The sequence below is a fragment of the Microtus oregoni genome, unplaced genomic scaffold (assembly GCF_018167655.1).
Source record: "Microtus oregoni isolate MIOR12 unplaced genomic scaffold, Mior012 000054F_ref0000373, whole genome shotgun sequence".
NCBI classification, from domain to species: domain Eukaryota; kingdom Metazoa; phylum Chordata; class Mammalia; order Rodentia; family Cricetidae; genus Microtus; species Microtus oregoni.
In genome coordinates, this window is record NW_024543830.1 from 11,255,229 (window position 1) to 11,278,241 (window position 23,013).

General features: G+C 43.8%; 1 protein-coding gene and 1 non-coding gene across 2 annotated transcripts; one reads left to right on the forward strand and one right to left on the reverse strand.

The window, feature by feature from the left end:
* Window positions 1–12,444: 12,444 nt before the first annotated feature.
* Window positions 12,445–22,981, reverse strand: Dclre1b (DNA cross-link repair 1B). The gene is made up of 4 exons (XM_041638304.1): window positions 22,576–22,981; window positions 21,727–21,892; window positions 20,732–20,914; window positions 12,445–15,883 (listed from the first exon to the last, which is right to left on the reverse strand). The coding sequence occupies exons 1-4, from the start codon at window positions 22,762–22,764 to the stop codon at window positions 14,865–14,867; spliced, it is 1,557 nt and encodes a 518-aa protein (XP_041494238.1). The 5' UTR covers window positions 22,765–22,981; the 3' UTR covers window positions 12,445–14,864.
* LOC121438119 lies at window positions 16,540–16,646 on the forward strand. Its single transcript, XR_005973061.1, has one exon. It is a non-coding gene; the product is annotated as a U6 spliceosomal RNA (small nuclear RNA).
* Window positions 22,982–23,013: the final 32 nt, after the last annotated feature.

Below are 23,013 nucleotides of genomic sequence, written 5' to 3' on the forward strand. Positions count from 1 at the left end.
CCACTACTAATCTTAAGTATCAGTCTTAATCTTAAGAGATCAAGCTTAGAGGCACCACGCAGGCAGAAGTAATGTGCTTCTGGATGGTGGCTGTCAGGTGGGAAGGGACTTCTGATCCAAATGAGTGATAGGGTTTATTCTAGGCAATGCCTTTTTCTAGCTTTCAATATTGAAAAAAATCTACATGGGTCAGAGCTATCCACCTTTTTTGATTACTTTCTCACTCACTTACCCTAGGATTAACCAAGACAAGTTTTGACCACTTAATTGGTTTCTTGAAGGCCAAATATAGCATGAATGTTGGGGGTGAGAAGACATTTTGAAGACCAAGTCCCAGAGAAAATGACAGTTTGATGGAGTAAGAGTCTGGGAGAAGGGCATGCCTATGAGATTTAAGTGGAAGGTTGAAATACAAGGAACCAAAACAAGGGAACTGTGAAATTGGAGAACAGTGTTCATTGCATGGTGTGAGCTCACTGAATGCCACTTTACTGTGCACGTTAAAATAGCTGGCTAATTGCATGTAACTTCAATTTCACCTCAGTAATAAAAGGAGGGGCAGTGTGGCGGACACCTTTAATCCCAGCACTCGGGAAGCAGAGGTGCGTCGATCTCCATGAGTTTGAGGCCAGCCTGATCTACAAAGCAAGTTCCAGGATAGCTGGGGTGGTTACATAGAGAAACCCTAACTTGAAAAACCAAATCCTTGTCAAAATGAGGAATTTTCATTGATAGCTGTGAATTTAACATTTTTTACCATTATTTTTAAAAGTCACTTTGAAAAGTAGGGAGATTGTGAGTTTCAGTTTTACCTGGGGTAAGAGATAGCTCCAGGTCAGTCTGAACTACATAGGGAAGCCCTGTCTTGAAAAGTGGAGTCAGGGAGAAGAGAAAGGAAGAGGAGAAGTTCCTTTTAAAGGCATCCTGTGTCTACAGCTACCTGTTACCATTCACATCTAGTACATCCACTGGGAAATCAGAAAGTCTGGGAGATGCGAACCACAAATACTTCAACACTGGTAACTGGGGGCCAGGGAGATGGCCCCATTGGTAAAGTGCCTATCACACAGATGTTGGACCCAAGTTCAAATCCCCAGCATCGTGACAAACAAGTACGAAAACCTGAGTATGGATCCCAAGCACCCATGTAAAAGCCAGGTGCACCCTAACACTAGCACCCATGTAAAAGCCAGGTGCACCCTAACACCAGCACCCGTGTAAAATCCAGGTGCACCCTAATACCAGCACCCATGTAAAATCCAGGTGCACCCTAATACCAGCACCCATGTAAAATCCAGGTGCACCCTAACACCAGCACTGGGGGTTGAGCAGAAGACAGAAACACACACACACACAGACACCAACTGACCCAGTGTGGCACGTCACACTTATGATCCCAGCACTCAAAAGACAGAAGCAAAAGCAGAAACAAGAGTGTTAGAAGTTTGAGGGAAGTCTGGGTTATGAAAAGAGATCTCATCTTACACACATAAAAGAGTCACACCCCCTATATGTATTTGTTGTTTGTCAATTAACCTTCGATAAGGATTTCTGCAGTCCTATCTTAACAAGCAGAGTCTAGAACCTTACAAAGAAAGACTGCAATCTCACAGCCTTCATTTATGTCCTGTTCTGAATGGATATAGAATATTACAACTTGGCGACTTAAATGAATAGACCCAATTCAGACAGTTTGACTAGGATGTATCTTTCATGAGAGCATTGTTTTAAGAGATGGGATATACCTATGTTACCCAGGCTGGCCTAGAACTCTTGAGTTCAGGCAATCTCCCCATAATAGCCAGCCAAGTAACTATAACAAAGAGAGCACACAAGAGCATCTCAATCTTACTGGAGCTTACAGATCTCTCTGCTTAGATGCAGATACTCAAAGATCGAGAGTTACATGTTTAGGGGCAGGGCTGGAAAGATGGTCCAGTGGCTAAGAGCACTGTCTAATTGAACCAGAGGACCCAGGTTCAATTCCCAGCACCCACATAGTGACTCACAGCTGTCTGTAACTCCAGTTCCAGAAGACTCAATACCCGCAGCCAGACATATGTGCAGGCAAAACACCAATGTATATAGAAATTAAAAAAAAATTTATACTATTAAATTTTCATGATCATTCAAATAACTTTCAAATATCAAGTGCTCTCTAATCAATTGTTTTTTCACTGAAAAATCCTAGTCTTGGGCAGGTCTAATGACTCATGCTGATCCCAGGACTACAGACTGAGGCAGGAGGATTGTTGCAAGTTTGAGGCTGGCTGGACTAGAGTGTAAGAACACTTGCTGTCAAGTCTGATGACTTAAGTGGCCTTTAGGACCTACATAGCAGAAGGAGAGAACTGATTGCCACAAACTGTCCTCTGACAATGTCTGTCCACAAGCTTGCCACAGCATGCACATACACAATGCAAAATGAATTTTTCTTTTTTCTTTTTTTTTCTTTTTTTTATTTTATTTTTGTTTTTATTTATTTATTTATTTTTGGTTTTTTGAGACAGGGGTTCTCTGTAGCTTTGGAGCTTGTCCTGGAACTCCCTCTGTAGACCAGGCTGGCCTCGAACTCACAGAGATCCACCTGCCTCTGCCTCCCCTGAGTGCTACAATTACCACCGCCCGGCGCAAAATGAATTTCTTAAAGGAATCCCAGTCTCTCAGAAAATGTGACCTCTGATCCCAAGCCTATGGTGACTACCAAGACAGTAAAACATGCTTTTGTATGTTTTTAAAAAGTATGAAAGATGTCCATTATAGGAAATACTGTTAATCTATAAAATATCTGTTACATATAAATTGGCTCACTCTAGCTGGATGTGGTATTGCAGGAGGTGGTGCTCAGGCAGGAGGATCCTGAGTTGGAAGCCAACCAGGGTACAGAAGAGGATGGATGGATCATGGATAGAGTTTTGTGTGTACGTTTCCTTTGTGAAAGAAAAGGTATGCCCTAGAAGCTGCTTCTGTTAAAGAGGAGACTCTAACAGATTCACCTCAGACCTGTGGTCAAGCCTCTTCCTAAATCCCAATAGAGCTCACTATCATTTCTCACTACTGCAAGAGCCTTTGGACTTGGTATCCTGCCTTCTTTCTTCTCTCCTCTCCATCTATTGCTATAAGAAATGTAACTCTACTTTAAAGCATCCTATAGCTTATGGCATTTAGAAAAGTCTAAGCTTCTGGCTTTAACCTATAAGCCACTTCTGAGATCTCCTGCCTCCCTCTCTGAGTTCATCTCCCCTTTTCTCCCCACTCCCCTACCTACCTCTCTCCTTGCTTTGTTTTTCAAGACAGTGTTTCTCTGTAGCCTTGGTTGTCCCGGAACTTGCTCTATAGACCAGGCTGGGCTCAAACTCAGAGAGCTGCCTGCCTCTGCCTCCGATGGCCGGGATTAAAGGTGTGCGTGTGCTACCATACCCACCCAGCCATTGTTAGTTTCTTTTTTTTTTTTTTTTTTTTTTGGTTTTTCGAGTCCGTAGCTTTTGGTTCCTGTCCTGGGACTAGCTCTTGTAGACCAGGCTGGCCTCGAACTCACAGAGATCCGCCTGCCTCTGCCTCCCGAGTGCTGGGATTAAAGGCGTGCGCCACCACCGCCCGGCTCATTGTTAGTTTCTTGAGAGCCAAGAACTCTGCTTTATTTCATGTTTAAAAGGAATGGTATTTGTTGAGGAAGGACCATCGTCTAAAAGATGTTTGTGAAGGCTAATCTTAGTCGTTAACTTGAGACACCCGGGAAGAGAGAACCTAAATTTAGGAACTGCCTCCTTTGGATTGGCTTTCGGGCATATCTTTGGGGCATTTTCTTGATTACTGACTAATATAGGAGGGCTCAGCCCACTGTGAGCAGTGGCATACCTGGGCGGGTGAGCTATTTAAGAAGGAAAGCTGAACAAGCCAGGGAAAACAAGCCAGCAAGCAGAATTCCTCTCTAGTTTCTTCTTGAAGCTCCTACCTTGGCTTCCCTCAATGACGGACAATATATAGACTATAAGCTATATATTGTCTATATATAGCTTATATAGACAACCCTTCCCCCACCTAGGTTGTTTTTGGTCAGTGTTTTATAATAACAACAAAATGCAAACTAAGACAACATTCAATCGCCTATTCATCCAGATTCATTAAAAATGTTTTCTCTTTTTTTCTTTTTCTTTTTTTTCCCCCGAGACAGGGTTTCTCTGTAGCTTTGGTGCCTGTCCCAGAACTAGCTCTTGTAGACCAGGCTGGCCTCGAACTCCCAGAGATCCGCCTGCCTCTGCCTCCCGAGGTTTATTAAGAACCTGTGATACTGTCTACAAACTCAGACTGCAGCAGTGAGCAAAACAAACTAAAGTCAACCAAATGAAACCTATTGGTGTTTACATTAGAGTAGAATAAGGTACATAAGAAACAACTACAGGCCGGGCGGTGGTGGCGCACGCCTTTAATCCCAGCACTCAGGAGGCAGAGGCAGGCGGATCTCTGTGAGTTCGAGGCCAGCCTGGTCTACAGAGCTAGTTCCAGGACAGGCTCCAAAACCACAGAGAAACCCTGTCTCGAAAAACCAAAAAAAGAAAAAAAAAAGAAAAAGAAACAACTACAGAATATTTCAAAAGTATAAATGGGAGGAACAGAAAGAGAGGATAGGGAGCACAGACAGATGGTTACGATTTTAAATAAGGTAGCCATGTTAGTCAGTCTTCCATTGACAGGACAAACTACCTGACATAAACTATCTAAAAGGGGGAAAGATATAGTTTGGGCCATAGTTTCAGAGGTCTCTGTCCATGCTGTCTCGACTAGTCACCATGGGCTATGTTGAGACAGAACATTGTAGCAGAGAGCCCATGGCAGAGGAAAGCTGTTTGCCTCATGGGAGGCATAAAGTAGACAAAGAGGAAGGGTCAGAGACAAGATATATCCTTCATAGACATATACTCAGTGGCTTACTTCCTCCTTATAGACTTTATCTCCTAATAGCCCATTCAGCTACGAACTCATCAATAGATAAAGGCACCCTCATGATCCAACCACCAAGGTGGAAACCAAGTCTTTAAAACATGACTTGCAAAGGAGATGTCATATCCAAATTATAATTGAAATAAGTAAAACCTTGCTGGGCAACAACTTGAGAGAGATGAGGGAGCCATATGAGTGTCTGTGTGAAAGGAACATTCTAGAAAGAGAACAGGTGATGTGACGGCTGCTTCCCACACTGGGGTAACTGCGAAGTTAGTAGGTGAAGGCGGCAAATCACATGGGCCATGCAGAACACTCAAGGAACTTTGACTTTTACTCTGAGTAAAAAACCTTTGGAGGATTTAAACAGAGAGCTAGGGTGATCTGATGCAATTCATGCCCACTGCAGGGACAGGACTGTATGTCTGTGGAGCAGAGAGGAGCAAGGGAAGAACAGGAGGAATGCTCAGGAGGCTCCTGCAGTGGCTCAGAGAAGACACTAAGGTTTCCTGGACAAAGGTAGTGTGGAGGCGAGAAGGTGAAAAGCGGTAAGATTTAGGATTCTCTGCTGGCAGAGGTCACAGGATTTTCTGGCAGTATGAGTGGAAAAGGAAAGAAAAGAGAAAGGAATAAATTCTGGCCTCATGACATGCACAAACTAATGTCGGAACTCAGGAGGCAGAGGTGGATGATCTCTGTGAAATGGCACCCAGCTTGGTTTACATAACAAGTTTGAGGTTAACAAGGGTTACACAGTGAGTCCCATCTAAAACAAAACTGATATTTTTTGTGTGTGTGCTCTGACAAATAAAGCTTGCCTTATTAGAGGGTAGAGCTAGCCCCATAGAAGTTAACCATAGAAGCCTAGAATATGGCAGACTTTTCTGTGAAGCAGGATATTGTCCTTATACTGCATATCTGTTGCTACTTCTGCTTAAAGTATTACCTATACAGCTCATACCTATACAATTTGCTTTATTATGCAATATGAAGTTTTAGTCCTTAAAAGCTATTCAGGATAATAAAGAAACACAGGCTAATAGTTATCCATATCTATCAAACTTATAGTCATGTTAGTTAGGTTTTCAAGGTAATACAGAGGTGTATTTCAGTTAGATAATCTTCAAACACTTCGAAGACCTACAGAATATGGCATTTAAAATGTTTTAATAACTTAGACTTTTCTGTACATGAGGCATATCTACTCCTGGCAGCTCCAATTACTTCAAAGAGGATGATGGGCATTGAAGAAACTTGTTATGAAGTTTGCTTTCAATGTGGCAAGGCTAGCCATCTGGGCAAGAAACTACTCTTTCATGGACTGCTTGACAGAATGAGGTATAAACTGGACATGCAGGGCCCACAGAAAAGTGACCATTAAACTTTATAAAAACAAGGCAGATGGTCCTTCAGGGTTCCTGTTTCACAAAAGAAATTGTCAGGCATTCTGCAAGACACAGAGAAAAGAGACTGATGAACTTTATCAAAATGGGTGGGGCATTCCTTCAAATTTCCTGATTCATTAGAAAAGTCTGCCAGATACTGTAGGCCTGTAGGCTGAAAATGGATACCCTAATGTTACAGAAGAAATCTGGGTGACTGTCCAGGCAGCCAGTTGTTTCTGTCATTTCTAGAGTTTTAGAAGTTGCTTGCTTGCACGTCCTGTATACTCAAGTAATATTATATCTTTCAGGGGTCTCTGATGGAGTTGAAGATAATTATAGTTTTCCTTAGTCATGATAAAAGATAAGTTAGATATGAAACTTTAGACTCATAAAGATAGGAGAGTTGATAGAGTATTTTCTTTAATTTTGCCAAATACAAATAGCCTAAACAGTATAACTATAATTCTTGCTTGATAACTGTTTTGTTATATGTAATTTTACTAAGTTAAAGTTGAAAATTTCCATTTTGATTAGATAGAAAAGGGGAAATGCTGTGGAATGTCTTTCTGTATGCCGTGAATATGTGTTGCTCTCATTAGTTGATAAATAAAACTGCTTTGGCCTATGGCAAGGCAGGATAGAGCCAGGTGGGAAATCCAAGCAAAGATACAGGAGAAGAAGGGCAGAGTCTAGGATCCACCAGCCAGACACCAAGGAAGCCAGACGTGTAGAAAATTAGGTAACATCACAGACACATGGCAATACATAGATTAATAGAAATGGTTCATTTAAATATAAGAGCTAGCTAGTAATAAGTCTGAGCCATCAGTCAAGCATTTATAATTAATATTAAGCCTCCGAATGGCTATTCAGGAACTGGTGGGTGGGAGAGAAACCCCCGTTTACACATAACCAAACCAAATCAAAAACAAAACAAGACAAAACACCAGCAACAACAGTTAATGAATTCTTGGAATAGAAAGATGGCTCAATGGTTAAGAGTACTTGTTGCTCTTACAGAGGACACAGGGTCGGTTTCCAGACCCACATGGCAGCTCACAATCATCTGAAACTCCAGTTCCAGGGAATCTAAAGCTCTCTACTGCCTTCCATCAGGCACCAAGTACATATGTGATACACATACACACACGCAGACAAAACACTTATCTTTTTACTTTTTGGAGAGAGGGTATCACTATATAGTATGGCTGGCTTCAAATGCACAGAGATACTCCTGTCTCTGCCTCCTGAGTACTGGGGTTAAATTCATATATCACCATGCTTGGCCTAAAGTTAAAAAATAATAATAATTTCTTTTAAAGTGAAATAAGAAATGGGCCCAATTAGAGAAACATAATTTGATTTGTCAGCAGTGTGGAAGGCCATTTTAGTGTATGAGATCATGACATTAACTGGCCATGGTAGTATGCCTATAATCCCAGCACTCAAGGGGCTTAGGAAGGAGGATCATGAATTTGAGACAAGCCTAAATTGCATAGTGAGATCCTTTATCAAGAGAGAAAAATAGAGGGATAGAGAGATGGCTTAGTAGTTAAGAGCATTGACTGTTCTTCCAGAGGACTCAGGTTGGATTTCCAGCATCCACATGATGGCCCAAAGCATGTGATATTCCGGTTCCAGGAGATCCAAACCTTCTTCTGGTCTCTAAGGGCATCAGGTATATTTGGGGCATAGACATATGGGAAGGCAAAATACCTAAGCTAGCTATATCGGTGCCCACTTGTAATATCCCTACCCAGTAGCCTGAGGCAAGAGAACAACAAGTTCAGGGCCAGCCTGGGCTTCATGGCAAGACTGGTGTGTGTGTGTGTGTGTGTACACACGTGCATGTGTGTATGCGTGCGCGTGTTGTGTGTCCGTGCGTGTGTACACACAGACGTGGGGGACAGAGGTTGATGTCAGGTGTTTTTCTCAATTTCTTGCCATCTTATTTTTGAGACGGGGTTTTCCACTGGATCTGGAGACTGGGTGGCCAGCAAGCCTTGGGGATCTGCCTGCATCACCTCTCCAGCACTGGGGTTACAGGCACATGTTTTCACATTCTACACAGCTTGGGGGCTGGAGTTCTGAACTCAGGTCTTCACGTTCTCATGTCAGGTACTTTCCTGACTAAGTCATCTTCCAAGATCTTGCTTTAAAATAAAATGAAAATAGCCCGGATGAGTCATTTCTCCAAAAAACATACAGCTGCTCCAGTGGAGGCAGAATTGATAGTATGATTTATCCAGATGTGGAGTTTTTCAACGCAAGACTATTTTCGTAAGAGAGACTAAGGAAGTGGTATTATCCTGATGGGTCATGGGATACAGTCAAGTAAAGGCAGGGATTGAAGCTTACAGAATTATGAAAGCAAAACATTGGCCATGCAGGTACTTGAGCAAAGTCAACTGGGAGAAAGAAGAACTTCGAGTTGAAATGCCAGGTGTAGCACAATTTCTGGTAATGACAGGGTGGCAAAGACAGAGATTAAAGCTTTAGAGATGAGAAGTCAAGGAACCTGGGCATCCGCAGCACTGACATCATCTAACAAGATGACAGAGTTATGAAGGAAAAATTCTGAGTCAGTGACTCGGGTCTTAAACTGGGAGAGGCAAGGATGGTCTAGCCAGATGGCAGCCATTACCACGGGCAGAAATAGGATAACAGGAAGCAGCAAGAGGAGCAAGGAAGACCTCAAGCTCACTTCCATATCTTAAGCATTGGGGAGAGAAAAGTGGCTTCTATAAGCAGGTCAGGCTGGCCTCAAACCTAGTGTGTGGCCTTGAACTCTTGAACTATTGCTTCCACCTCCTAAGTGCTGGAATTACAGGAATGTCCCATCAAGTCTGGCAAAGTAGCTTGTCTTAGAGAGGCTTGCCAGAAAGCACTGTGCTCAGAGGTCAACCTGTCTTCAGTTTAGCAATGGTAGGTAATGGAGACTGAAAGACACTGAAGACAGGAATTTGCTTATCACAGACTTAGACCCGAGAGCCTGGTGAAGGAAGGAAGAGAGAGGTGAGGATAAGACCTTAAAGACTGAACTCCTGAGTGCCCGGGGTTTAAATTGAGCTGCAAAGTACAGAAGTATTCAATTCTGATATCCTTGAGGTGAGCATGAGCAATCACTTATTTCTGAGTTTCAAGGGTCTTGCTTCAGGGCGTCATGGCTTAGTACTCTAGATTTCTTCCTAGGGCTTCATATGTTGCAACAGTTTGAATCATAAAGGTTTGGAATCACCACCGAGGCACAGGGAACAGGGATCAAGGACACATGGGAATGGGAAGCAGCTTTGAAGATACCACAGGCTAAAATTTGTGGTGAAACTCCTTGTTCTTTTCCCGTGAGTGGTTCTACCTTCTTATGTGGGAGTTGAAAAGAAAGGCAGAACTGATTCAAAGCTAATGATTTATAAAGATGGCATAGGACCTAGAATCAGATCAAACAGATCACTACCTTCAGTATTCTAAAATGCTCGCCCCAGCTTGCTCTGCTCTGTGTGACTAGATTTGGGCCCTCTGATCTACCACTTGTTCTGTTGGCTCCTGGCCTTGTCTGAGAATTTTCCAATTAAACTTACCATAACACTTAAAACTAACAATTTCACGCCAATCCTTTTCCACTAGGACAAATGTATCCTGAGTGCTTTGGCTAACAGCCCTTCTGGTTATAATGACTAACCTAAACTCAGCCAGAAATTTTCTATGATTGAAAGATGATTCATAAGCTATCTGTCTAGAAATAGAAACAAGGTCAAGATTTGGGGATATTCTTGTGATCTAGTGGGCCACAGATGAGAAAGCAGGGGCTGGAGAGACGGCTCGGTTATTATGAGCACTTGCTACTCTTCTAGAGGACCCCAGTTCATTTCCAGAGCCTATGTTCTGCAACCCACGGCTTCCTATAACCCCAGTTCTGGGGACTCCAGTGCCTCTGGCCTCTGTGGGCACGCATGCACACATACCCATGCCATGACAAATAACATAATTCAAAATAAAAAGGAAAATAAAGTTAAACACAAATAGTTAAGGTAGAGGGGCATCACTAAATAAACACGCTGTGGTCAAAAGAGAAACTGAGCCATTCTGTGAATCCCTCGAGGGCAGTACAAACTGATGAGAAATGAGAGAAGCACCTCCAGTACAGGTATAGGTGGGATGTCCTGCGGAGGAGAGAGGGAAAGCACCTGAATCCTGACAGAAAGTTTCTGCTAGGGTTCTTTGGGAGGCAAAGTAGCAGCAAAAATGTGCATGTGAATCCTCACACAGAACTTCTGCTTAAGAACTACTCAAGAACCGGGTGTGGTGGTATGCACCTTTAATCCTAGCACTGGGACGGGTGCGGGGGCAGGCGTATCTTTGAGTTTGAGGTCAGTCTGGTCTGTTCCCAGATAGCCAGGGCTACATAGAGAAACCCTGACGAGAAAAACAAAACAACCACTTCAAAAATGCAAAAAGAGATGCTGGAGAGTTGGCTCAACAGTCAAGAGCACTTGTTTGCAAAGGACCCAGGTTCAATTCCTAGCACCCATATGGATGGAGGTTCACACTAACTCAGGCACCAGGCACGCATGTGGCACACAGACATATATGACATATGGCAAGACACTCATACACATAAAATACATTTTTAAAAATGCAGAAAGAACTGTCTCTCTGGGAGTTGCCTTGGAGAACCTAGGTCAGAGGCTCTTTCCTAAAAAAAACACAAAAGCCAACTCGCATGTCTCCTATTTCCTACCACGAAGGGCAATCTGGGTCAGCAGTGAGAGATGGTCCCACAAAGCCTGCCAGGAAGATACCCTCCTTTGCCCTATAAAGGGACTTGAGCCTGTGGAAAAATACAAGATCTCCACTGATCACGAAACAAGTCACTTATGAATCTCTAGGGAATTTTCCCCCAGGCACCTTTCAACCTAATTGAAAGACTGTCATATATTGGGGGTGGGGAGTGTCATGCTTAGATTCTAAAAATAAGGTCATTTTAATTGGTGACTTACAGACAAATGGGACAGTGTTACTACGTAAGAGTTCTGCGAAATCAAAGCAACTGCCCATCTCTATGATGTTGGAGATTTTTATCCAGAAAAACGGGATGGGGTCTTCTCATTACTAAAGCACAAACATACCGCCAAATGCTAAATTCCTCAAAGCCTTTCCTTCTGCTCTCAGCTGCGTTCACAGAAACGCTTCAAGGAACATGTATGACACAGCATGTGCCGAAAGCAGGCAGGCTCCTTGCTACTAGAAGATAACAGCAATACGGTAGCCCTGATGCTAGTGCCAGGTTTATCTCTTCCAGTCACCTGTGGGGGAAGGGCAGCACGAAGTGTTAGTACACTATTGCTACTAAACATTAATCAGCAACACAAGAGGAACTGGCACCTGCGAATGTGTCATTCTAGTGATTGCATCTGACCTTGCTATCATCTTCTGCAGAAACAATGGAGACATTCCTGGCGGGCAGTTTGTCATAATCTATATCAAGAACAGAAAACAATAATTCTTTAATGATTTACTCTAAGGCTATAAATTAACATGCCAAGATAGATGCACACACAAGTATGTTCCTTGAGGGCTGGAAATGTGGCTCCCCGGCAGAGCATCTGCCTAGCATGTTCAATGCCCCGAGTTTGATCCCCAGCACTGCCAGGAGAAAAGTTCATTGTAATATTCCTAATTAAGAACAGTGTAAAGGCGCTGGAGAAACGGCTCAGCAGTTAACATTTGTTGCTCTTGAAGAGGACCCCCGTGTCCAGTTTCCAGCACCCATAGGGTAACCCATAACCATCCATAAATCCAATTCCAGGAATTCAACGCTCTAGCCTGACTTCCACGGGCACCAGGCACGCATGCAGTCCACATAACATTTACAAAACAAAACACTTACACAGAAAATAAATTATCTAAAGATTTTTTCAAAAGTATGCAAATGTTGAATAATTTGTTATAAATAATTTCTAATAATTTAGGTTGAAAACGGTTTATTTAACATATATCCACATGACATGACCCTATTAAAATAGGCTTTTTTTTTTTGTTTTCCGAGACAGGGTTTCTCTGCAGCTTTTGGAGTCTGTCCTTGAACTAGCTCTTGTAGACCAAGCTGGCCTCAAACTCGAACTTACAGGGATCCGCCTGCCTTTGCCTCCCGAGTGCTGCAATTAAAGGCATGTACCACCATCGCCCAGCAAAATAGGCTTTTTATATTGGCATTTTGAATCCCATTTAAGAAAAGCACAGCATTTAAAGCCATACACAGTATTGTTCTCAGTCCCCCACCCCGCCCTTAACTATTGTTTGTGTATGGGCATGCATGCCAGTCAGCTGGAGGATAACTTTACAGGCTCAATTCTCCTTTTCCACTTTTATGTGGGTTCTGGGGGTTGAACCCACCCAGCTCACCAGTTTGTGTGGCAAGTGCCTTTATCCACTGAGTCATCTCCCTGGACCCTTTAAAGTCTTTTTAAAAATTATTTTTATTTGTGTATTGTGTGAGGCTGCACGAGTTTATGTGCCGTTGCTTATGGAGGTCAGAGAGCATCAAACTCCCCCGGAACCTGAGTTACTTCGGGTGGTTATGACCCACCCTATGTGAGTGCTGGGGACTGAATCTAGGTTCTCAGGAGCACAGTGAGAGCTCTTAACCATTGGACCATCTCTCCAACACCCTTTACATTTAAAAAAAAATTATATACATTTAACATATTTAAATCCTCAGAAAGACCAGAAAAGGACTCATCAGTTTACATGGAGGACAGTTTATTTTGTATTTTTTTTGGGGGGGAGGGGTGGTTCAAGAGATCCACCTGCTTCTTCTGTGATTAAAGTCATATACCACCACCAGGCTTACTTTGTATTTTTAGAGGGTTTTTTGTTTGTTTGTTTGTTTGTTTGAGACGGGGTTTCTTGGTAACTTTGGCGCCTGTACTGGAACTAGCAGAGAATTGTTTTGAAGACTAAAGAGAATCAAGACTTTGTTACTATTATTATTATTATTATTGGTGGCACTCAGGATAGAACCCAGGATTTTAGCTTGCTAAACACACATCTTATCAGTGCTATACCTTTAGCTACAAAGACCAATATCTGACATACTGTCATGTCCCAGAGACAGAGCTAGGGAATTTCACCAATAATCTAATCTACATAGCAATCATGGGAGATAGGCATCGCAGCCCCCACTTTACAGCTGAGTAAGGCTCCTCTATTTAAACGATTTGCCAGGTGCCCTGGATTCCAGCCCAGATGTTGTCCAGGTTTCCTGCTGTACCACATACCTCACCCGCTGCAGCTCCTGTGGAGCCCTTAGAGGTTATGGGAAGGTCACTGACAAGAACAGCAGGTCCAGTGTGGTCACGAGCAAAGCCTTACTTTGCTCTCTACATTTCACTTCTCCTTCCCAAGGCTAAGAGACCGCCATCTTCATTACTAAGGCTCAAGGGTCCATGCTGATGCTGCTTTTACTCCTATGCCCAGTTCCTCGCCTGTGCCCTCCCTGAGCACATTCCTCGGGGCTGTGCTATCGGCTGCCTTGCTTACAGACTTGGCATTTTGTTAGGTTACGGGCGGGACAGGGTAAACTGCACACTCTGACCCATTCCAGCCAGTGGGCTCCTTGGTCTCTCTCCCCTGGATACTAAAACAAACAAGCTCTGCACTCTGGCTTCCTCACTCAGACTGCTTCTGGTGGTGGATCCCAGCTATGTGAACAATCAGAGGAATATCTGCCAGCATATTTATCTTTTATAGCTTTAACAACGTTGTATCTCCAGGTATCCAGTAGCTCGGACATATTCTAAGCCTTAATGTCAAGTTTATTCTGGTCCAGGTCCCTAACCCCCAAATGGCTCTGTTCCAGGTGGATTTCTCGTGACAGTTACTAACAGCCTTCATGAAAGAGGAAGGTGTTGTTTTCTCAACCGTTTCAAGACCTCTTCATGGTTTCCTGTTCCCTCTCTGAGGCACAGACAGGAAGTTACCTGGATAGGGCCACAGCAAGTCCGTGACACTCAGAATTAGAACATGCTGCCCAAGCTACCACTTTATTCTCCAGCACCATGGTTTACAATTTGAAAATTAATAACCTAAGGACTTTTTATCTAGGAATAGAATGAAGGGGACTTGAGGAATATGACACATGGGACAAACCTGGTTCATTTTTGATTCAGATTCTACCTTTTCCAATAAAAAACAAAAACAAACAAACAACAAAAAAAAAACCTTTGCATGTTGATAAAAGTTTAAGAAAAACTGGGTTAAACCAAGTTGAACAGATTAAGTAGCTATGGGACTAAGAACTTTTAATGTGCTTATGAACACTGGATATTTTATAATAAAGATGTTATATATAATAAAACTAATATAAATAATAATTATCAGCTATAAAGCTAAGGGTTTCATAGGCACCAGGACTCCATCACAAGCTTCTAAAGAGTCACTCCAGGGTGAGCCACAGGACTCTGGAAAGGAAGACACCCAACTTTCGCTGCTGGCCGGCCATCATCCACTGTTCAACACCGCAGTGATCCATCAGGACTGTTACCCTGCACTCTTCTGGTACTTTTCCACTAGCTGGTCAAAGTTCCTAGAAGAGAAGCCGGCTCGAAAGAAATTCACTGGAGTAAGAAGGTATTTTAGCGCCAGGCCCCTGGACTCGGCAGCTGGATGAGTGTCTTTGCTAATGTGAGACTGGGGAGAGCCTCTTTGGTTCCCTCGAGCCGGTGAGCCATTGCCTCCCCTAGGTATCGAGGGGGACCCTAAGCCAATTTCCTCCCTGGTTTCTGCAGAGATAAACTCATCTATAGGCTGTAATTGCACTGAAAATTCCAAAGTCGCCATCTTCTTGGAGTCACAAAGGACCGGCTCTTCACACTCTTTCCTGGAGAAGTCTGGGAACAACTGCTTCCTGGCTTGCAGAGGGTGCAGGCAGAGCTTCTCAGGGTCCCGGGGCCAGGGAGAGAGGTTTTCTTTCTTGTGCTTCTTTGAGTCTCTGTCAACTTTCGCCTGATCAGCTTTTTCCTCAGGGGAGTCAAACACAACACCCTGGATTCTTGGCCTCTTCAGTCTCCTTTCTAACTGCCAGAGCCCGTTTGTTTTCCTAGGGGAGGAACACATGTACTGCTGCACCGAGTGTGGAATCAGGGGTACAGAGAGCCTGGGACTCAAGCTGTCCTCAAAGAACTCTCCGCAAGGCTGCTGACGGACAATGGGCACCACCTGGCAGGGCCGCAGAGCCGCAACGAAAGCCCGCAGCTCGGAGTAAGACGAATGGTCCGAGTAAGGGACGGTGTAGACGCCTGGATGAGGGCTCCGTACTGGCCGGCTTGTGGGAAGAATAGCAATGGTAGGGTGAGTCTGGTTCCACTGAAGCATGGCAGAATGGCAGATCTCCGTATGGTCTACAGCATGGATGCGCCCAGCTTTTTCCTCAACCGTGAACACATCCGCGAGGCCCAGCAGCTGCACCAACTCCAGGCGTCGAGGATTCAATACCACCCAGGTCCGAAACTCGAGGGCGAGCTGCTCCAACAGTGATTCTTTCCCTAGGCTATAGAGCCCTAAATTACGTTCAAGGGGCAGGGGGAAGAGAAGACAATGAAGGCATTAAAGACTCCTGATCTACCAGATGCTGAGCAAAAATATGCAAAATCTATGTGGTAATCCAGGAAGTGTATCAAGAAGGAAATGCATTTAGGATATATAGCAGATGCAGGCAGGGCGGTGGTGGCACACGCCTTTAATCCCAGCACTTTAATCCCAGTAGATCTCTGAGTTCAAAGTCAGCCTAGTCTACGAGTGAGTACCAGGATAGCCAGAACTGCTACACAGAGAAACCTTGTCTCGAAAAACAAAAACAAATTAGCAAATGCGGGGATGGAGCACACAAAATCCATTTATTCTTTCAGTTCAACAAAAGAAAGTGCCTACCAAGCACCAGGTACTGTGAGAACAGATTAAGAAGGTTTAAGCTGTCCAGGAGTACCATCCACCTGCAGACTCAGACACAATGTAAAGAAAGGCAACGACCCACACAGGCATACGGTGTTATAAAGGCACGGAAGCTGATGAGATTAGGAAAAGCGTCTATAAAAGTTGACAAATGACAACTGAGCCAGGTCCATTTCTTTGGTAGGTGTTGGAAATTTTAAGTATTTCTTTGGGGGAGAAAACAGCACACTTCCATTTAATTCAAAACAAAACAAAAAACTCACTTGTGCTCACTTCGGCAGCACATATACTAAAACTGGAACGATACAGAGAAGATTAGCATGGCCTCTGCACAAGGGTGACATATAAATTCTTGAAGCATTCTATTTTAAAAAAACAACAAAAACCTTGCTTGTACTATCTAGAGCCGATTTGTTTATTACCTATCTCTATTAAGCCATGAACTCACAGATCAACACGGGCTCCTTCCCATGGGTTCCCATGCCGAGTGCTTCTCTGGGCAGCACAGGTGGGCACTGCAGTTGAACCCAGGGGGCTTCCTCTTTGGCCTTTACTTTTCTGATCATTTTCCTTCACCTGTTCTATATGCCCTTTCACTCCATACAGTGCTCCATATGCTCAAAGTCCTCTTGGCAAGAACCTTATCTTTAACTTGCTTGTTTACAACAATGCCAAGAGCATTCTGGGTAATGCTAGTAATTGTAACACTTCCTTTTTGAACAGAACCCAGTCTCTTGATGACAGTAATATCCACCTGCCTGAACATTCACATATATGCAGCCAAAGGAATACCTCCATGTTTTCCAAAAGGCTTAGAGACTATACATCAGGTAAATTTCCTCTTCTCCTTTGTGCTTGTCATTTTGGTAAATTAATGGAAGACGACCGTTCTGGCTCAAAGGAAACTGAGCTATATCTTAAAGGATAGATCAGGGTTAACCAGCAAGGAAAGGGTATAGTGAAAAATATTTGAAGAGGACCCACCTCAGTGTTACTAAAGTGCAGATGATTAGTGAGCTATGGCTCTAGAAAGACAAGCCAACGTCATTTATTAGTGGGCCTTCCAAGTACTGAAACAGTTAGAACTGGCGGTAGTGGCCCATGCCTTTAATCCCAGCACTTGGGAGGCAGAGGCAGGCGGATCTCTGAGTTCAAGACCAGCCTGGTTGGTCTACAAGAGCTAGTTCCAGGCCAGGCTTTAAAAGCTAGAGAAACCCTGTCTCAAAAAACAAAGAGTTAGAACCTCATGCTATAGATGAAGCGGGGCTGTTGAACAGTGTGAGGCAGAAAAGTATGAATTCTAATCATCAGAATACGACGATCAAAACATGACAGAGCTATGAAATGCCTGAATGAGAAACTGGAAATTGAAGTTCCATCTGGAAGGCCAAAGGTATGCACACAGAAGAAACGCAGATATGAATTTTAGCAGTGGCTATGGTAAGAGATATAGGAGAGGCTATTTAACCACTGTCCTCAGACTTTACAGCCTCACAACTAAACCATGAACTTAGAAGAAAGTTTGTTGTATATCCACTACCCTTGATTATGATCCAAATTTACCTCTGAGCAAAAGATTTTCTGCTCTCTATACATCTTTTTCCTACTTTGTGTCCTTCCTTAATATACAGGAAGCCCTTACCACCAGACACCATATTTTATTCAGATTTATATTCCCACCTCCTACTGTATATATGGCACATTGCAGGACTAATCATATTTTTGCTCAATTAATCAAGCTCTACCACAGGCATTCTCCTAACCAGCTGTATTTCTCTGAGAAAATTCTGCATGTCATACTTCAAGAATGGTCAGAGAGTATTTCTTCATGAATAGTTAAGTAATCCTGAGGGTGGGGAATATTTCTCCATCAGTTTGGTAGTTACCGTGGAAGGCATATAATCTTTTTCATTATTTTTATTTAAGGCCATTTTGAAACTCCTTTCAGAGTTGGGGCATATGCTTTAAGATATATTCATTTTCCAGCCGGGCAGTGGTGGCACAGGCCTTTAATCCCAGCACTCAGGAGGCAAAGGGGCCAAGGCAGGCGGATCTCTGTGAGTTTGAGGTCAGCCTGGTCAACAAGAGCTAGTTCCAGGACAGCCAGGGCATCACAGAGGAACCCTGTCTCGAAAAACCAAAAAAGAGATATTCATTTTCCTTTTTTGAGGACCTATAATTTTAGGAGTAACCAAAGAAGTTATTTAGAACAAAATCTAGGTTTTTTTTTTAAGTTGATTTTCATAAACTATTTCTCAAAAAGCAACTTTTAGAGTCCCCAAAATGGCCAGACGGTGGTGGCACATGCCTTTAATCCCAACACTTGGGAGGCAGAGGCAGGTGGATGGATGGATCTCTGTGAGTTCGAGGCCAGCCTGGTCTGCAAGAGCTAGTTCCAGTATAGGCTGCAAAGCTACAGAGAAACCTTATCTTGAAAAAAAAAACAAGCCAAAAAAAAAAAAAAAAAGTTCCCCAAATATCGTGTACTACTAGGGAGTCACCAGAACAACCAAACAGCTGTTTTCTCAATGCACCGATTTAAAGCACACCAACCTTCCTATTAACTCATAGCAAATATTTACTGACTACCTCTTTCTCATTATGTAGGCACTTAGGATATAGCCATAAGAAATAAAGAACCTTGTCATGGTAGAACCTACATTCTAGCAGAAAAAACAGCAACAGTTAAAAGGACTACACGTGGAAACTATGGAATATATATTATGAGACAAGCGAAATACTGCTTCTCTTTCACTTGAATCATTCAACAGCTCCTCACTGAGTTTAGAATCAATTCAAAATGGCTAATACCACTCCACCCCTCTTGCCTTTCGGCTTCCTTGTCTACTAAGTATCTGTTGCACTGCCTGCTGCCTCTCTGACACACAAAGCTTTCTCTTACCTTTTTGGGGTTTCTTTTCTTTAAAAAAAAAAAAAAATACCTATTTATTTACTTTATTCTTTTTTTTTTTTTTGGTTTTTCGAGACAAGGTTTCTCTGTAGCTTTGGTGCCTGTCCCGGAACTAGATCTTGTAGACCAGGCTGGCCTCGAACTCCCAGAGATCTGCCTGCCTCCCGAGTGCTGGAATTAAAGGCATGCGCCACCACCGCCCGGCTATTTACTTTATTCTATGTGTGTGTATGTGAGCCTGAGTGTATGTCTGTCTGTGTACCATGTGTGCAGAAGCCTTTAAAGGTGAGATAAGAAATTGGATCCCCTGGAACTGGAGTTATAGGTAGTTGTGAGCTGCCCCGTGGGTGCTGGGAATTGACCCTGGGTCCTCTGAAAGAGTAGCCTGTGCTCTTAATCACTGAGCTGTCCCTCCAGTCTTCTTAAAGGTTTCTTGAAGCACAATTAATAAAAACTCAGAGAAACTGGGGTTCAATCTGAAGATCCAAAAAGCAAAACAGCCAGCCACTGGCTCTTATCTTGACCTCAGTCTGAAATGGTGATCCTACCTCCAGGAATGTCAGAATGAGACTGTGTCTGAGAGCTGTCTCCTCCTGTTTTATAATCCTCTCTAGGGCTGGGATTAAAGGCATGCACCACTGGTATTAAAAGTCATGCACCACCCGGTTTCTATGGCAACTAATGTGACTGCTGGGATTAAAGGTGTGTGTTACCACAGCCTGGTCTGTAAGGCTGACCAGTGAGGCTGTTTTATTCAGCTCTTTAAGTAGCGTTATTTATTAAAATACACTTAAAGTGCCACTACAATTTCTTTTCTTCCTCCCCCCCCCCCCACCCGGCCAAGACAGGGTTCCTCTGTGTAGTCCTGGCTGTCCTGGAACTCACTCTGCAGACCAGTCGGCCTCAAACTCAGAAATCTGCCTGTCTCTGCTTCTGAAGTACTGGGATTCAAAGTGAGCTATAGTTTACACTGGTGTGTGTACATTATCAGAGATACAAGCAACAGCGTATTTAAATATGTACAGAACACACCGGGACGTGACAGGTACTATAAAAATGAGTCTGGGGCTAAGGACTTAGTTCAATTGATAGAGTGCTTGCCTGGCAGGTACAAAACCCCTGGGTTCAATGCCAGCACTATACCAACTGGCTGTGTTAGCTTGTAATCTTAGCACTAAGAAGAAAAACATTTTAAAGAAGAGGGTTCAACGGTACAGTACTTGCCTAACACATGTGAGACCCTAGAGTTAATACAGAGCTGGGGGAAGGGTTGAGAATGATGGTGGGAAGGTTCAATTGTTGTTTGCTTTTTAGACAGGGTCTTTCTTACTGGAACTCACTATGTACACCAGGCTGCTTCTGCCTCCTAAGTGCTGGGATTAAAGGTCTAAGCCACCAAGCCAGCTGGAAGGTTCAACTTTAAATTAGATTATCATAGTAGGTTTTACCAGGAAGGTGAGGCCTGCACAAAGACTTGAAAATAATGAGAACCTTCAAGGAATTTAGGTTCACTAAGCACGAACAAGAGAAAAAGGGAACCACTCACCAATCTTTATGTTATGTTGCGGGAACTGCCGAATTAGCTGGACAATCTGCCGAGTAGCTTCTTGTCGGGTAGGAAGAACCAGGGCTGGATTGCAATTGGTGTTGTCGAGATATAAAGTATCAATTTGTTTCCCCAGACTCAGGGCAGGCTCCTTCAGCATGGATGGTGTATATCGAAAATCACCTGGAAGTGCAACATAGGAGGTGGGAGAAGGGGGCAAAGACCAAAGGATAGAAGGCAAGCCTCTCCCGCCTTTAGCAACAGGCGGGCATTAGTTACTGGATTTTTATGTTTGTTTGTTTGTTTTTAATATTTACTTATTATGTAGATTGGGGTTTTGCCTATGCAAGAATGCCAACCCGGGTGGTGGTGGCACACGCCTTTAATCCCAGCACTCAGGAGGCAGAGATAGGTATATCTCTGTGAGGTCAGCCTGGTCTACAAGCAAGAGAGCTAGCTCCAGGTCAGCTAGCTCCAGGTTTACACAAAGAAACCAGAAACAAACAAAAAAGTCAGATTCCAGTTGGGTGGTGGCGGCACTTATCTCTTTAATCCCAGCACCTGGGAGGCAGAGGCTGACGGGATGAGAGCCACGTGTCACCACTACACTTAGCCTGCTCTAGTGTTTTTACTTGCATATTCTTATTTTTTTTTAAAAAAAGATTTATTTATTATGTATACAACTTTTGGTCTCTTTGTATAGCTGCAGACCAGAAGAGGGCACCAGATCCCATTACAGATGGTTGTGAACCACCATGTGGTTGCTGGGAATTGAACTCAGGACCTCTGGAAGAGCAGTCAGAACTCTTATCCTCTGAACCATCTCTCCAGCCTCTACCTGCATATTCTTAACAAGGTTTAGATGGTCAAAGAATAGGAAATCAGTTGGAAAGGGTCACTGTGCCTATATGGGATGAAGCCACAAGGCCAATCGTGGTGAAGGCAGCTTCAGAAATGACACAGCTGGAGAGAGGGACATCTTGGGGAAGGCTCACCTGTGTAGAGGATTGTTCCAAAGTATCCTTCAAAGAGAAACATGACAGAACCAGGGCAGTGGTTGGCATCTAGAAGGGTTACAGTCATGGTTTCTTGCCCAATTTCGTCGAGAGGCAATACATGGCTCTCACCAACCTCCAGCGCTCGGATCCACTGCTTAGACACCTGAGGAAACAGTTGGTCACTCTATTAACCACAAACTCCTCTCCTGGATCAGGAACTAACAGACATCAAGGAAAGCTGACCGACTCCTGAAACACTCTCATGTAAGCTGTATTAGGGGTTCCCAAAAGATCTATCCTTCTTCTGGCTCCCCACCTTTTGAATAGATTTAAACTCAGAATCTGAAAACAATCTAGATAGATTCTCAAACTTTCTTCTATCATAATCCCATCAGGGGAAATTCCAGTCAGGCTGCCAGGGCTCATACCGGCCATGCCTACTAAATCAGACAAGAACAGGAGTGGTTAGATAATATGATTTTATCTAGCACAACAGATGAACTACTGGGGATGGGCAGTGTTGGGGATCTAACTTAGGGTCTTGCACATGTTTAACAAATGCTCTAGCAATGAGCTACATCCTCAGTCTGGTGGATTCTTAAAGAAAACCAGGGAGGCACTGGCCTAGCGTCTATGAAATGATAGGAATAATTTCCTTGTCTAAATTTACAACTAAAAATCTTCAGTTAGCTAGCTGGAGGCTAGTTTTATTCTGGGATCAACTCCCACATTTGTAAGAATTCAGTCTTCAGGGCGCCCACTCTGTGATCTCCAAACTGTGACAGATCGTAAGTCCCCACCCAGATTCCTAAAAGAGGTCTCAGAGGCCAAATCCAGCCCCAATACCTGTAGGTGACGGTGGAGGAGATGGGCAGTGATTGGGGAGCAGTAGAGGGGCCGTGCCCAAGTGCTAGACAAGCCCACCGTGTGGTCGGAGTGCATGTGGGATAAGAAGAAGAGCCGCGCGGTACCAGCACGGCGCAGGCTCCAAAAGTCCACAGCAATGGGCGTTTGGGGGATCACGACCCCGTTCATGGTGGCAGGGTTGGGAAGCCACCCGCGGGGTCTTCGCAGGAACAGTACACCCGCGTGAGGCTTCCACGATTGCGGCCGACGACATGCGGACGCAAGGACAAGGGAAAAGCAACCCAGAAGTGGACGAAGTCGAGAGTGAGCCAAAAGAAGGCGGCCAAAATGGAAGAGCCCAACGCGGAAGAAGCTCCGGGAGCATCACTCACACCCGCGCGCGGGAACCCAGGACCCACACCTTGACAAAGTGCGCGC

Bases quoted from the DNA above. Each gene is read 5' to 3' on its own strand.
- Dclre1b (XM_041638304.1), bottom strand. From the start codon at position 22,764: ATGAACGGGGTCGTGATCCCCCAAACGCCCATTGCTGTGGACTTTTGG. The intron at 20,915-21,726 runs GTGAGCCTTCCC...TTGCACTTCCAG, and splicing joins TGGAACAATCCTCTACACAG to GTGATTTTCGATATACACCA. The intron at 15,884-20,731 runs GTGAGTGGTTCC...AACGTAATTTAG, and splicing joins GCAACATAACATAAAGATTG to GGCTCTATAGCCTAGGGAAA.